Source organism: Eptatretus burgeri, chromosome 4, assembly GCF_056783735.1.
Source record: "Eptatretus burgeri isolate ZD-2024b chromosome 4, Ebu_testis_v1, whole genome shotgun sequence".
Classification (NCBI taxonomy): domain Eukaryota; kingdom Metazoa; phylum Chordata; class Myxini; order Myxiniformes; family Myxinidae; genus Eptatretus; species Eptatretus burgeri.
In genome coordinates this window covers 9,605,049-9,621,494 of record NC_140964.1, presented here as the reverse complement: position 1 = coordinate 9,621,494, position 16,446 = coordinate 9,605,049, and the positions used below count along the sequence as shown (strand labels likewise).

The window sequence follows — 16,446 nt, the reverse complement described above, 5'->3', positions numbered from 1 at the left end:
GAAATTTTTGTAAGGTGGGTTAGAGATACTGTATATTCTCTGGTTTGTTGTCTTCGTGTTTGCATACAAATTGGATTCGGTCGTCTGTTGAACTTTTCACCTATTCAGCCAATCCTCCAGTTGTTATTCTGTGCACTTGGTTGAGCTCTATCAGGCCGCTACCTTCATCCTCATGTCGGCAGGTACATTCTCGGAAATGATTTTTGTGAAACATTTTGTGGATAGTGAGGAGTTTCCTTGTTCTGACGTCTAGTTTTTTTGATTTCCGCTTGTGGCCGGTTTACTATACCGCAGCTGCATTGGAACACTGGTATTGCTAGTTGTTTATGGCTTTGATTTCGTTTCTCGGGGAGAGATACATTTTCAGGATCAGCCTCGTTCTACGTAGATATTCTTTGGTAATTATTTTGTACATTTGTTTGTGACATATTTGGTGGCCCTCTTCTAATCTGAGGTATTTGTATGATGTTTTGTTGTCCAACTCCTGTCATGATGTATCTTGGTCGATTTTTATGTCATCAGTTTTAATTGGTGTATCTTGCATGAATGGTGTACTTGGCACACTTATCTCGTCCAAATTCCATTTCGAATGTCGTCGGAGTACCGTTTCAACAATAACAGTTATTCTTTTCAGTTTTTGTCATTTGGTGCATAAACATTGTGGATCATCCATGTGCAGATGTGTCACCTTCCCTGTCTCTTTGGACATTTCTTATTGGATGTCAGGCTATATCCAAATCCTTGGAGTGTGTGTGTGTGTGTGTGTGTGTGTGTGTGTGTGTGTGTGTGTGTGTGTGTGTGTGTGTGTGTGTGTGTGTGTGTGTGTGTGTGTGTGTGTGTGTGTGTGTGTGTGTGTGTGTGTGTGTGTGTGTGTGTAAAAAAGGAAAGTTCCTGTACCTGACGTCACCCAACTACTCCCCCCAATAAGGAGGTAGACTGAATTAAAGTGGTGTTGATATATCACAGGTATGATTGGCAAAATAGCCTCCAACTGCATCAATATCCTTGTATATCCCTGTACGGTATAGCCTTGTAATAGTAACACTATTGCACAGAAGGTGCTGTCGTGTAAGAAAAATCTTATTTAATGCACTGCTTGTTTGAAATTATCTTGTGTGTTGATACTGATTCATTGAACCAGCTTTGTTTTGCCCCAGGGAAGGGTGCTAGCAGTATCTTGCTCACTGGCACGTGTGATGCCACTGTCCTCTGACGTTAAAATAATTGTATTGTCGTGTTCAGGGGTTTAACCCCTACCTGGATAGATGGCCAAACTTCTCCCTTGGAGGCTTACAGCTGAGACTCTCGGAGATTAATGCGCACGCGGGAAAGAAATGGCGGTAAAGGACAGCGGTACACAGGTTGTACTCAACCCACAACAGAAACACGGACACAAGCAAATGAAATAGAACAAATAATAATTTAATGACAATAATCAAATATGTACAATGACAATAATTCAAATTATAACAATGAAAGAAAAACGTGAGGGAAAACAAATCTAAATCTATTTGAGGTGCCTCCATGCAGAGGGAATAGATTAATAAATACAGACAAGGGAACAGAATAATAAAAGAAAAATCCCTCCTTTATCCTGACACTTACCTGTGTGCCCAGGGATGGGCTCCTCAAGCTTGGTCACTAAAACCGCTTCGTCACTGTGTGGGAGAAATGCACTCAAAATGGTGTCATCGCTCTCTGGGCGGGAAGACGTACAGGAGGTAATTCGGAGACGGCACTCAACGTCAGGGCTCATGAACTTATTCTCAAGACGGTCTGTTCACAACGATGGCACTCATGACGGGACGATTACCGAGTTCCCGTGATCAGGCCCACGAGGCACCTCTTCTTCTCGCCTCAGAAACGCACACTCTTCATGGCTCAGCCAAACAGTCAACGGACAGCATCTTGCCCAGCACACCGCAAATTCACACAGCACGAGAACGAGAATCGCGCTGCCTTCGTCATGCGTGAGCAAAAGCGAGATCCTCCGTGTCCTCTGAGTAACGTCCTCCTCCTCCCTCGACGACTCGCCTCCTACACGCTCCTGACGTCACGCCCATCAATCATCAGCCTCGGGGGCGTGACTTCGCCCGCCGTCCCCCATGGGGGCGGGGCCCCTCCTGACCTGGTCATGCAGCTCGGCTGCAATGACCATTGCCGTTAGGAAAAAGTAGTTCTATCATTGCCGGTTGGCAACACAAAAACATCAGGAAAAGTCTCAGAGGGGTGAATACATACTGGGGGAATTATCCTTTATCCCCATCTAATTAGCACTGCACCACCCCCAGTGTGGTGACAAGTAACACTTAAGCTCACAGTTTCCTGACTTAATTACATCGAGCTGTCTCCTACACACCCACGGGCCAAGCAACTCTATACCAATACAATCCTGTCTTTCCTATGAAATTTCTTCATCTACCCCACAAACTTAACAGTATGTTGGGTTGTTCTAAATAGTTCTTCTTCTTCCTTCCAATGGAGCACAAGGCTGCAGGGTAGCATCATTGGCTGAGGACGAGGTTGGGCCGCTGTTGCAATACCCTCTGCTGGTTCGGGCAGGAATTAGTCATTTGTTCAGGGTGTTGGTGGAAGCTTGCTTACTCTTTGTGAAGGACACCATGGGAACTTTAATGTCCACCAACGAATGCCGACAGACGGCACACCCAATTGAACATCCATCTGAGGGACGACGCATACATTGATGAATCACCCTGCCTGTGAAACACCGGAATGACAGTTTACAGCTGGGTCGGGATTCAAATCCTGGCTCGAGAGCCAAGAGGTGAGTGCGCTTACTACCAGGCCATTCTGTCAGCCCTGTTCCAAATAGTTAAGGGCAGTGAATGGTAACAATTGGTAATTGGCATTCAGTATTGGTATTATATTTGCCCATTGTATATCTATTCTATCTATTTGTAACCCCATTGTATTATATCTCATTTCCTTGATTGTTTAAAATTAAAATTCCCTGCATGACAACCTTGTTCAATGCATTTCTCATTGCATGTTTACATCGAGAGCCCATGGTAACTCAGTTACATTGACAGTATATGCTCACATCAGATGTCATTACTTTGAAAAATACACTTCTGTTAAAAAAAACCCCTGAATTTTCTTACCGATTTCAAGTTAAATTTGTGGAACATTTTCTGAAGGGAATTCTCACTTTTGTATAACTGGCAGATGAAAGCATGCTTCTCCTGGTTGCAAGGACGGTCATCCCATTTCCCGGTGAATGTCGCTGGTGGACCATTCCATACCATGGCACAGTGTTCCTGTGAAGCACAAGGTGCAAGTGAAAAAAACGATAAGAAGATTTCACTAAACACTTCCAAGCTAAGGTGGAACCAGCGATTTTATGTTTACAAAAAGCCTAAATCCAATTTCATGTTATCAATGGAAAAATAAACTTGTAAAAATTGTGCATTTGCATTGAAAATTATTGGGATTCACGAGATATCCGTTATTGTCGGGTTTTCCGTGTGTGTGTGTGTGTGTGTGTGTGTGTGTGTGTGTGTGTGTGTGTGTGTGTGTGTGTGTGTGTGTGTGTGTGTGTGTGTGTGTGTGTGTGTGTGTGTACAACGCGAGGCTCCACAGCACAAACCATCAAACCGATTTCGATGAAACTTGGCGAACAGGTACCATATGAGTTGGGAGTAAGCGTGTTTGAGTTTCGTTGCTAAGCAACCACCCGTTGCTATGCAGCGGCCGAAAAACCGCGTTTTAAGGCGTGAGATAAAAACCTTGTTCTGTGTTGTGCACATGAGTGAGATAAAAACCTTGTTCCGTGTTGTGCACATGAGTGAGATAAAAACCTTGTTCCATGTTGTGCACATGAGTGAGAATAAAACCTTGTTCTGTGTTGTGCACATGAGTGAGATAAAAACATTGTTCCATGTTGTGCACATGAGTGAGATAAAAACATTGTTCCATGTTGTGCACATGAGTGAGATAAAAACCTTGTTCCATGTTGTGCACATGAGTGAGATAAAAACCTTGTTCCATGTTGTGCACATGAGTGAGATAAAAACATTGTTCCATGTTGTGCACATGAGTGAGATAAAAACATTGTTCTGTGTTGTGCACATGAGTGAGATAAAAACATTGTTCCATGTTGTGCACATGAGTGAGATAAAAACCTTGTTCCATGTTGTGCACATGAGTGAGATAAAAACCTTGTTCCATGTTGTGCACATGAGTGAGATAAAAACCTTGTTCCATGTTGTGCACATGAGTGAGATAAAAACCTTGTTCCATGTTGTGCACATGAGTGAGATAAAAACCTTGTTCCGTGTTGTGCACATGAGTGAGATAAAAACCTTGTTCCATGTTGTGCACATGAGTGAGATAAAAACCTTGTTCCATGTTGTGCACATGAGTGAGATAAAAACATTGTTCCATGTTGTGCACATGAGTGAGATAAAAACCTTGTTCCATGTTGTGCACATGAGTGAGATAAAAACCTTGTTCCATGTTGTGCACATGAGTGAGATAAAAACCTTGTTCCATGTTGTGCACATGAGTGAGATAAAAACCTTGTTCCATGTTGTGCACATGAGTGAGATAAAAACCTTGTTCCATGTTGTGCACATGAGTGAGATAAAAACCTTGTTCCATGTTGTGCACATGAGTGAGATAAAAACCTTGTTCCATGTTGTGCACATGAGTGAGATAAAAACCTTGTTCCATGTTGTGCACATGAGTGAGATAAAAACCTTGTTCCATGTTGTGCACATGAGTGAGACAAAAACCTTGTTCCATGTTGTGCACATGAGTGAGATAAAAACCTTGTTCCATGTTGTGCACATGAGTGAGATAAAAACATTGTTCCATGTTGTGCACATGAGTGAGATAAAAACCTTGTTCCATGTTGTGCACATGAGTGAGATAAAAACCTTGTTCCATGTTGTGCACATGAGTGAGATAAAAACCTTGTTCCATGTTGTGCACATGAGTGAGACAAAAACCTTGTTCCATGTTGTGCACATGAGTGAGATAAAAACCTTGTTCCATGTTGTGCACATGAGTGAGATAAAAACCTTGTTCCATGTTGTGCACATGAGTGAGATAAAAACATTGTTCCATGTTGTGCACATGAGTGAGATAAAAACCTTGTTCCATGTTGTGCACATGAGTGAGATAAAAACCTTGTTCCATGTTGTGCACATGAGTGAGATAAAAACCTTGTTCCATGTTGTGCACATGAGTGAGATAAAAACCTTGTTCCATGTTGTGCACATGAGTGAGATAAAAACCTTGTTCCATGTTGTGCACATGAGTGAGATAAAAACCTTGTTCCGTGTTGTGCACATGAGTGAGATAAAAACCTTGTTCCATGTTGTGCACATGAGTGAGATAAAAACCTTGTTCCATGTTGTGCACATGAGTGAGATAAAAACCTTGTTCCATGTTGTGCACATGAGTGAGATAAAAACCTTGTTCCATGTTGTGCACATGAGTGAGATAAAAACCTTGTTCCATGTTGTGCACATGAGTGAGATAAAAACCTTGTTCCATGTTGTGCACATGAGTGAGATAAAAACCTTGTTCCATGTTGTGCACATGAGTGAGATAAAAACCTTGTTCCGTGTTGTGCACATGAGTGAGATAAAAACATTGTTCCGTGTTGTGCACATGAGTGAGATAAAAACATTGTTCCATGTTGTGCACATGAGTGAGATAAAAACCTTGTTCCATGTTGTGCACATGAGTGAGATAAAAACCTTGTTCCATGTTGTGCACATGAGTGAGATAAAAACCTTGTTCCATGTTGTGCACATGAGTGAGATAAAAACCTTGTTCCATGTTGTGCACATGAGTGAGATAAAAACCTTGTTCCATGTTGTGCACATGAGTGAGATAAAAACATTGTTCCATGTTGTGCACATGAGTGAGATAAAAACCTTGTTCCGTGTTGTGCACATGAGTGAGATAAAAACCTTGTTCCATGTTGTGCACATGAGTGAGATAAAAACCTTGTTCCATGTTGTGCACATGAGTGAGATAAAAACCTTGTTCCATGTTGTGCACATGAGTGAGATAAAAACCTTGTTCCATGTTGTGCACATGAGTGAGATAAAAACCTTGTTCCATGTTGTGCACATGAGTGAGATAAAAACCTTGTTCCATGTTGTGCACATGAGTGAGATAAAAACCTTGTTCCATGTTGTGCACATGAGTGAGATAAAAACCTTGTTCCATGTTGTGCACATGAGTGAGATAAAAACCTTGTTCCATGTTGTGCACATGAGTGAGATAAAAACATTGTTCCATGTTGTGCACATGAGTGAGATAAAAACCTTGTTCCATGTTGTGCACATGAGTGAGATAAAAACCTTGTTCCATGTTGTGCACATGAGTGAGATAAAAACCTTGTTCCATGTTGTGCACATGAGTGAGATAAAAACCTTGTTCCATGTTGTGCACATGAGTGAGATAAAAACCTTGTTCCGTGTTGTGCACATGAGTGAGATAAAAACATTGTTCCGTGTTGTGCACATGAGTGAGATAAAAACCTTGTTCCATGTTGTGCACATGAGTGAGATAAAAACATTGTTCCGTGTTGTGCACATGAGTGAGATAAAAACCTTGTTCCATGTTGTGCACATGAGTGAGATAAAAACCTTGTTCCATGTTGTGCACATGAGTGAGATAAAAACCTTGTTCCATGTTGTGCACATGAGTGAGATAAAAACCTTGTTCCATGTTGTGCACATGAGTGAGATAAAAACCTTGTTCCATGTTGTGCACATGAGTGAGATAAAAACATTGTTCCATGTTGTGCACATGAGTGAGATAAAAACATTGTTCCATGTTGTGCACATGAGTGAGATAAAAACCTTGTTCCATGTTGTGCACATGAGTGAGATAAAAACCTTGTTCCATGTTGTGCACATGAGTGAGATAAAAACCTTGTTCCATGTTGTGCACATGAGTGAGATAAAAACCTTGTTCCGTGTTGTGCACATGAGTGAGATAAAAACATTGTTCCATGTTGTGCACATGAGTGAGATAAAAACATTGTTCCGTGTTGTGCACATGAGTGAGATAAAAACATTGTTCCATGTTGTGCACATGAGTGAGATAAAAACATTGTTCCGTGTTGTGCACATGAGTGAGATAAAAACATTGTTCCATGTTGTGCACATGAGTGAGATAAAAACCTTGTTCCATGTTGTGCACATGAGTGAGATAAAAACCTTGTTCCATGTTGTGCACATGAGTGAGATAAAAACATTGTTCCATGTTGTGCACATGAGTGAGATAAAAACCTTGTTCCATGTTGTGCACATGAGTGAGATAAAAACCTTGTTCCGTGTTGTGCACATGAGTGAGATAAAAACCTTGTTCCGTGTTGTGCACATGAGTGAGATAAAAACCTTGTTCCGTGTTGTGCACATGAGTGAGATAAAAACCTTGTTCCGTGTTGTGCACATGAGTGAGATAAAAACATTGTTCCGTGTTGTGCGCATTTTGATATACAAATACAGTGTCTCTCAAGGTGTGTCTAAATGTGAATTAAACTCAGAAACCGTTCAACGTAAAGTTGTCGTGTACTCAGACCCTTGCTCATGTTATCGGAAGACATTTATAGGGGAGCAACCCTCATTCCAAGAGGCGGTCGCTGACGACAGCGCGATTGTCAAAGAATATATAAATGGAATTAAAGTCAAAGCATGCCAATGAGGCTAACCCGAACTCAAACTTAATGTTCATTCACGCGTAAAATTCCGTGCACAGAAGAACCATGCTACTTCTGCGGACTACATCATCATGGATTACAACAGAGGTTAAAAGGTGTTACCAGTGGTTTCATTAATCTTTTTAATTCTGCGTCGGAAAGGATATTTATAATAATTGATGTAATCAGGATCATTATTCGCACCTTTATTTGTGTGATAGGTGACTTCCGGTTGGCGAGGCCGCCGCCATTGTAGCGCGGTGAAAACAACTCCTTGGCAACAATTTAAAAGCCATTGCTTGCTTTTTGTTGGGATTCGCTAGATATCCGTTATTGTCGGGTTTTCCGTGTGTGTGTGTGTGTGTGTGTGTGTGTGTGTGTGTGTGTGTGTGTGTGTGTGTGTGTGTGTGTGTGTCTGCAACGCGAGGCTCCACAGCACAAACCAGCAAACCGATTTCGATGAAACTTGGCGAATAGGTGCCATATGGGCTGGGAATGTGCGCGTTTGAGTTTCGTTGCTAAGCAACCACCCGTTGCTATGCAGCGGCCGAAAAACCGCATTTTAAGAACCCAAACGGTAACTGACGTAGCACGACTTCTATGGTAGGTAGAGCGACTGGACCAACTCCTGCCTATTCCTTGCATCCCCATCTAGTTATCGCGACAGCATAACGTTCCTCTATCTCTCATAGTTTCCGAATGGCAGCCCTCCCAATGCGGAAAGGTGGTGAACCAGGGAATATGTTTAGTGACCTTGATCTCGGAAACCGTCGATGGCAGAACGTTCAAATTCGGTGTATGGATAGAGTTTAATAACTACTACAAAATTGAACCGCAGCATTTTTCCAGATTCGATCATCAAGGGTGTCGGGGCTGAAATACGCAAAATTCGAAAAAATACTTTTTCTCGACCTACGTTCACTATTTTCAATACTTGTCCTACAGTTTTGAATGTGGAGAAACGAGACCGGAATTAAACACTTTGAGATATTTAGAAAATTTTACTCGAGCCGATTTTTGATTTAGGTTTTATTTTTCAAATGGTAGTCCTGTGAGGAGTGCCAGTTGACAAAATACGCAATAGGAAAATTCTTGCCAGGCAGAGAAACAATTGTATGTGAACCAATACGTCTTGGCAATGAATCTTCGTCGGTGGATCGGTCAGAATGAAAAGCATCGTATCCAGCGCTTGGATCCGAGCGAATCCCTCGTCGCCTACCGGCTTGTATTTCCCTTTGTCTCCGCACCTCAAATCCTCTGCGGTGCCCCTGCATGGTAGACGATGCGCGAATGCAGAGTATAATAAAATGAAAAGAAAATTATAAACGGCAGTTGGGAAAAGATGGAATAAAAAAGACTGAGGTCCATGTATGCTCATCTACAAATTACTCAGATAGTTAAGGGCAGTGTACTCAGAGTACTCAAAAAAGTACTCAGGGAAGGGAGTTCAGTGCCAAAAGAAAGTCTTACACCCCCTTTCAAAACTTTCACCTTTTGTTGCTTGATAGCTTGGAATTAAATTGCATTAAATCAAACTTTTTCCACCTTTATTTCCACATTGTAACCCACAACTTCCAAGTGAAAAAACAAATGATACAAATTTCAGAAAATTAATTTAAAATACAAAACTAGAATACCAAGGTTGGATAAGTGTCCACCCCACTTCTAATAGCAATTGTAAATTAGCTCAAGTGCAACCAATCACCTTCAAAATCACACATCAAGTAAACTGGCCTCCACATGTGTTAAATTGTAGTGATTCTGATTATTGCAGAATAAAATCAGTTGTTCCTGTAGATTTCCTCTGCTGGGCAATGCATTTCACAGCAAAGACTCAACCATGAGCACCAATAAGCTTTCAAAAGACCTCCGGGATAAAGTTGTGGAAAGGCACAAATCAGGGGATGGGTATAAAAAGTAATTCATAGGCCTTGAATATCCCTTGGAGCACAGTCAAGACAATCATGAAGAAGTGGAAGACATATGGTACCACCAAGACCCTGCCTAGATCAGGCCATCCCTCCAAACTGGATGACCAAGCAAGGAGAAGACAGATCAGAGAGGCCACCAAGAGGCCAATGGGAACTTTGAAAGAGCTACATTCCTTTATGGCAAAGACTGGTCACTATGTGCGTGTGACAACAATATTCCAAGCACTCCACAAATCTGGCCCATATGGTCGGTCGGGTGGCAAGAAGGAAGCCATAACTTAAGGAAGCCATAACTTAAAAAGCCCACCTTGAGTCCCGTTTGAGGAATGCAAAACACCACTGCAGATTCTGAAGCCATGTGGCAAAAAGGTTTGGGGTCTAACGAAACCAAGATGGAACTTTTTGGCCGAAATGCAAAACTTTATGTTTGGCACAAACCCAACATAGCACATCACCCAAAGAACACCATCCCTACTGTGAAGCATGGTGCTGGCAGCATCATGTTATGGGAATGTTTCTCATCAGTAGAGACTGGGGGGCTTGTCAGGACAGAAGGGAAAATTGATGGAGCAAGATACAGAAAAATCCGAGTGGAAAACCTGCTTCCCTCAACAAGAAAGTTGAAATTGGGACAGAAGTTCACCTTTCAGCATGACGACGACCCGAAGCACACAGCCAAAGCTACACTGGAGTGGCTAAGGAACAAAAAGATAAATGTCATTGAGTGGCTCAGTCAGAGCCCGACCTAAATCCAATCGAAAATCTGTGGCCTGACTTGAAGATTGCTGTCCATCAACACTACACACGCAACTTCACTTGGCTTGAACAGTTTTGCACAGAAGAATGGGAAAATATTTCCCAATCAAGGTTGCAAAGTTGGAAAAGACTTATGTGTGCCCTTGTTCGCACACATGGAACAATAGCAAAGTGTGCCCATAAATTTAAGGGAAACTCACAAACATCTGTGTGCTGGAAGGTTTATCCCAGGGTGCAGAAGGCTGTCCTGGAGCCCAGTTGGTGTACGTCACATTTACATCCTGCAGCCACCTGTATGCGTGACTGTTGGCTGCTCTGTAGAGACCGATCCAGTAACCATCAGGTATCAAATCCATGTTCACCATCAGAAAAGCTGCACCAGGTATCAAACCAAGATAGATTAAGATGATAAGAGTATGCATTGTGTATTAATATTATACTCATGTTATTCTCATATCAAGAGGTAATAAAAACATTTTAAAAGAAAAAGAGCAATCAGAGACTGCAGACCCGAGCCAGGACTGCTTTTGTGTGGTGTATTTTGTGTGTTGTTTGTGTATTGGTGTGCTACATAATTAATAAGAGACATAATTAGAACTGCCACTTTATAACTGCTGGCAGTAATGACCCAGACATCCCACTTTGAGCGGAGACTTGACCCTGACCCATGAAGTTTATCATTACCCTCACTAGAGGAGAGGGTGTTGCATTTGGGTCCGTTTGTTTGTCTGTCTGTATGTCTGTTTGTTTGTTTGTCCACACAAAAAATGAATGTTTTTCTCTGCAACCGCTTCTCAGATTGAGATGAAATTTTCACCATGAGCAACTACTCATGTAGAATGTTGCAATAATAATTATGATGTCATGAGTGACGTGGTGTAGCAGCCATGTTGGAGAAAAGGGAAAAATGTGGACCTCTACCTCCAAAACCACACCAAAGAAAAAAAAAAATTAAACTTGACACAATGCAAGCACTCCTCATGGGGAATGTTTCATTTTTTATGACGTCATAGGTGCCTCGTTATGACGTCATAATTGCATACATCGAATGCTACATCCGATTCGTATGAAAATTTTTGGGGGTTGGTCCGCCAGATAAATTTAAAGATAAATTGGTCCACAGAAAAAAAAAATGATGACGTCATCAGTCAAGTGGTTTGGCAGCCATATTGTTTTTTTTGTATTTTTTAAACTTTCAAAAATCTTCTTCTCTGAAGTGGCTGAACAGATTGAGGCAAAACTTTACAGTTATAACCATCTATTCATGAGGAACAAAACGTTCACACATGGCATCACAGGTCACATGGTTTGGATTGGATTTACCCTAAAATCTATAAATAAATAAAATCTTCTTCTCCAGAATGGCTGGACAGATTGAGGGGAAACTTCACCAAATATTCCCCAAGCCTTGGGGATACCAGGGTATTCAAGAATAATTGATGTCACATGATCTGGCAACCAGTGAAAATCTTTTTTTTTTTTTGAACTTGAACTCCTCTTGAACCGCTTCATCAATCGATATGCAACTTCACAGTTATGATCTGCGAGACACGGGGAATGTATGTTGTAAATTTCAAACTGATCGGACATGTGGTCCAGCAGACAGAAATATTTAGTTGTTTGAATCTGAGAACTTATTTGATTATTTTTTTTGAATAAGGCTCCCTTGGCTGCACCTGGACGAGTTTGAGGGTAGAGTAGCAGCAGCAGAAACCTGAATCATGTCCAAGTTCCTCCTGATTACTCCATCTTTGCTTCTTGCTTGTTCGAATTCCTTCTAATGACTCCAATGCAGTACCTATTTGGTCTTCCATTTGATTAGAATTTCATTTTTTTTAATCCCATTCTGAATTCAATTGAATAATAATAAAGAGAACGTCACGAGTCAGGTGTCCGATCTATGTGGGGTTATAAGAAAGAAGGACGGCTTGGTACCTGGTCATCACTGCCAGCAGTTATAAAGTAAAGTGGCATTCTAGTTATTACTATGACTATTACTCTATAATATACGATATTATTATGACTGTATTAATATTATACTCATGTTATTCTCATATATATATATATTGTTGCAGTCTTCGCGCCCGCCGGCGTGCTGACGGCCACGTAACTCGAATCGCGGCACGTCGCCCACCGGACGGACAATCCAGTCGTGACCCTCTCGGACTAACGCCGGGAACCAGTCACAGGTGGACCTTTCGGTCTCACCGCGATCGAGCCAATCAGCCCCCGCGTGGGATAGGGTTGCTCGCCGAATTCGACCTACCTAAGTACCCACGCGGAGGGTAGACCGGGCGATCGCACCTCGCCGCAGGTCGACTTCGGACACGGGCCACTTAAGCGACCCGTTCCGTACTATCAGAATAACCGAGCGGTGTTATCGTCGACCTCGACGGTTCGATTAATTATCGGGCGTATTCAGCCCACTACCAACCCTTTACGTGAAGCAAGATGGGGATTCAATGGAGGAAAAGACGAAGCGAAGCGGGAGAACAGTTCAATAATAAAGCACATTTATTCGCGGCACACGGGAAGCACACATATTCAATTCCACCAAAAGCACACAGAAAAAACACAATTCCATTTACACAAAAAGCAAATATAAAAGCGAAAACACAATGCAGAGCTAATACCGACTACCGAGCACACGGCAACACTTATACAATTCTACCTCACAGACGGCGCCGACAACACATACCCAAAACCAAGGAAAAGAAATACCCTCAAGGATGAGGCGGGCCTGAGGCCGAGACCGGGTCGCGCCTACCCGTCTGGTGATGAGACGCGGAGCGGCGATGGCGCCCCAACCCGCGGGCCTCGCGGAGGGTGTCTGGTAGGGGGTGGGAAAGGGGCCCCCTTGATCGCACTATCTCAGCGCGGGGGGAAACAGGAGGGGGTTGCTGATGCTCGGGGTATAGAGGATCTTTATTATCCCTGGTGTGCGTCTCCACCTCGGCCAGGTCGCGCTGCCGGCCTTCCTCGGGCGTGCAGCTCCCGGCACCGTCGCGAGCACCCCCTCGTCTGCCTTCGCCGCTGCCGCCTCTCCGCCTCTGGACTCTCCACCCTGGACTCTTCTTTGGGCTCTCCTCGTTCGACTCTCTTCAGCTTCTCCAGCTACTGCAGGCTTCGGGCTCCAGACTTCCACACTGCTCTGACTGACGAACACGGTCCTTTTATCCCCCCGTAGCTTCGCCTTTGACCCCCTCCCTTTGACCTTTCACCTCGCTCCCCATTGGCCCGAGAAAAAGTGGGCGTGAAGGCTTTTTGATCCACAAATTTGCATATATCGATCGTTCTGGAGGCGGGGCCAAATCGCCCCTCGCTCACCGATTGGACGGCAAAAAGTGGGCGTGTGTCGTTTTTGATCCGTTTTTGAAGCACAAAATCCGTGATTTTGTACACGCTGTTCGACGCGCGCCCTGCCCGAGTCCAACACCGGTACCCACAGCGGGGCAAGAACGGTGGCGATGCTACGGTGGCGAGGTGTGACGGGAAGGTCGTGGCGGTTGTGGTGAAGCGGCGTTGTGGTTGGTGGTTGATGTTGTGGTTGTGGTGGTAATCATGGCGGTTGGTCCAAAATAAAGATAGTAAAAGAAAAACGGCTATCCTGAAGAGTCGCAGCTCGCATAAATGACATGTATTCCCACTAGACAACGGGTTTGGGCCTAACTACACATATACTTGCCGAGATACCTCACCTAAGGGACCTGAATGGTGGTTTGCGAATTTGGTAACCACAACAATATATATATATATATTATCATCATAATATTATACTGGATTCTTATTCTCATAATATAGTCACATCAGCGGCAAAACTAAGCCTGGTGTTGGCTTAGTGGTTAGGGTGGGGGCTTGGGATCCTAGAGTCTTGAGTTCAAGCCCCGTTGGCCGCTGAATTGAAATACACCAGGAGGTTGACTCAGCCTGTCATCCTTCCGAGGTTGGGAAAATGAGTACCAGTGTACTGGTAAGGGGGACACTGCACCAGCGGCATAGCCGTGTCCCAACCAATGATGCAACCAGCAGCCACGGGCTGCACTCGATAGAGAGAGAGCGGCAAAACTAATGATGAGCTCATTGCGGCAGGAGGTTAAAATCCCACTAAGTACCAAACAGTTTTAAATCCTGTGGAGATGTTCCAAATAATGGCAGACTACGCACGCGCAGTTGTGAGGAGAAACAGGAGAACCTTAGCTCTTGTAAAACCAGCGGGTTTATTTCCCGTAACCTAAAGAAAAAGAACTAGTGGATGGTGATTACGAGGAGACAACGGTGGGTTGGGATGGGAGGAAGGAAATGCAATTGATAAAGAATTAATTACATACAGTGAGGGAAAACCGAATCGAAAGAAACATAAGGTGCCTCACTCTGGACTCGATCACAGATGGGAAAGTGACAAAACCAGGGGACCCAGCTCTGGTGGTGGAAGACTGTGCACAGGACAGCCATGAGCAGGCGATGAGGGATGAGGATGATGATGGGTAAGATGAGGAGATTGGCAGGACGACAAACAGACAGAGGGTGACGAAAACAGGCAGGCAGAACAACCTCCTCTCCTCCGAGATGATTCTCCCTCTCAGTCAGTTCTCCTCAAACGTACAGTGGAGGTTTTACTGTGAGCTACCCCTGTACAGTGGAGGTTTTTGTGTGAGTGCCCATTATTCAGTGGAGGGTTTGCCATGAGCACCCATTATACAGTGGAGGTTTTGCCATGAGCACCCATTATACAGTGGAGGTTTTGCCATGAGCACCCATTATTCAGTGGAGGGTTTGCCATGAGCACCCATTATACAGTGGAGGTTTTTGTGTGAGTGCCCATTATTCAGTGGAGGGTTTGCCATGAGCACCCATTATACAGTGGAGGTTTTGTTTGGAAGCACCCATAATATAGTGGAGGTTTTGGTGTGAGTGCCCATTATACAGTGGAGGTTTTGTTTGGAAGCACCCATAATATAGTGGAGGTTTTGGTGTGAGTACCCATTATACAGTGGAGGTTTTGGTGTGAGTGCCCATTATACAGTGGAGGTTTTGGTGTGAGTGCCCATTATACAGTGGAGGTTTTGCCATGAGCAGTGGCGTATCTAAGGTATGATCGGCATGACACATGCCCTTGGCGTCACTTGAAGAGGGGGCGCCACTGAGCAGGACTCGGTCTCTATCAGGAACGAAATAATGAAGTTGAAAGGCATCAGAGATGAAAGAAACAAATGGCTGATGAGAACTCGAGAGACGCTGAGTTAACAGCCAATGAGGAAATGGAAAGAGTCATGAAGGGAACACTCGACCGTCTTCACAGACAAATGGATGAAAGGTTCGCTCATTTGCACGACACTGAGGCCAAGTTTGGGTTCCTTCTCGATGTCGAGGGACTGTTACAGCACCAACAGTAACGACCTAAAGAAGTAGTGTGAACATTTGGATGAATTGCACAGCTCTGATGTTGATGGACAGCAGCTTTATGAAGAAATTTTGGATTGTAGAATGTTTCAATCAAGTCGGGCCAACAAGAAAATATCACGACCTGAAGAGCTTCTCAAATTTATTGTTCAGTATGGAGATGAGAGCGTCTTTCCCGATCTTCACATTGCTATTCAGATATTGCAAACCATAGCAGTTTCCATCGCCAGCTGTGAGAGATCATTCAGCAAGTTAAAACTAATACTTTCACATTTGAGAGCCTCCATGGGTCAAGGCAGACTCTGTGATCTTGTTCTGCTGAGTGTTGAAAGAGAAGAAACTGAAAAAAAACTGACTTTGAACACATCACAGACCAATTTGCATCAGTGAAAGCAAGGAAGGTGCAGTTGTAATTTTCATGTAGTGCGATAATTTGTTAGTTCAAAGATTAATGAGCTGGGGTTGTATTTTTGAGCTGATATTCTGGTAAAGTTATCTAAAAGATCGGTGTCAGATGTTTGGACAGGGGCGCAATTTCAGTGCTTGCCATCGGCACTATTTTCCTTAGATACGCCCCTGGCCGTGAGCACCCATTATACAGTGGAGTTAAGTGTTTCTGTGCATGCACACCGATGCATTGTGGGGTGATCAGGTAATTTTGAAGTCTTGTATTAC

General features: G+C 43.4%; 1 protein-coding gene across 1 annotated transcript in view; it reads right to left on the bottom strand.

The window, feature by feature from the left end:
• The window catches only part of MRC2 (mannose receptor C-type 2), a 382,895-nt gene that overhangs the window by 82,998 nt on the left and 283,451 nt on the right, over positions 1-16,446 (bottom strand). The window contains exons 22-23 of the mRNA XM_085876862.1: positions 10,572-10,744; positions 3,170-3,278 (exon numbers count right to left, since the gene is read on the bottom strand). Of these exons, the coding sequence (XP_085732988.1) occupies positions 3,170-3,278; positions 10,572-10,744 (282 nt within the window). The remainder of the gene's footprint in view (positions 1-3,169; positions 3,279-10,571; positions 10,745-16,446) is intronic.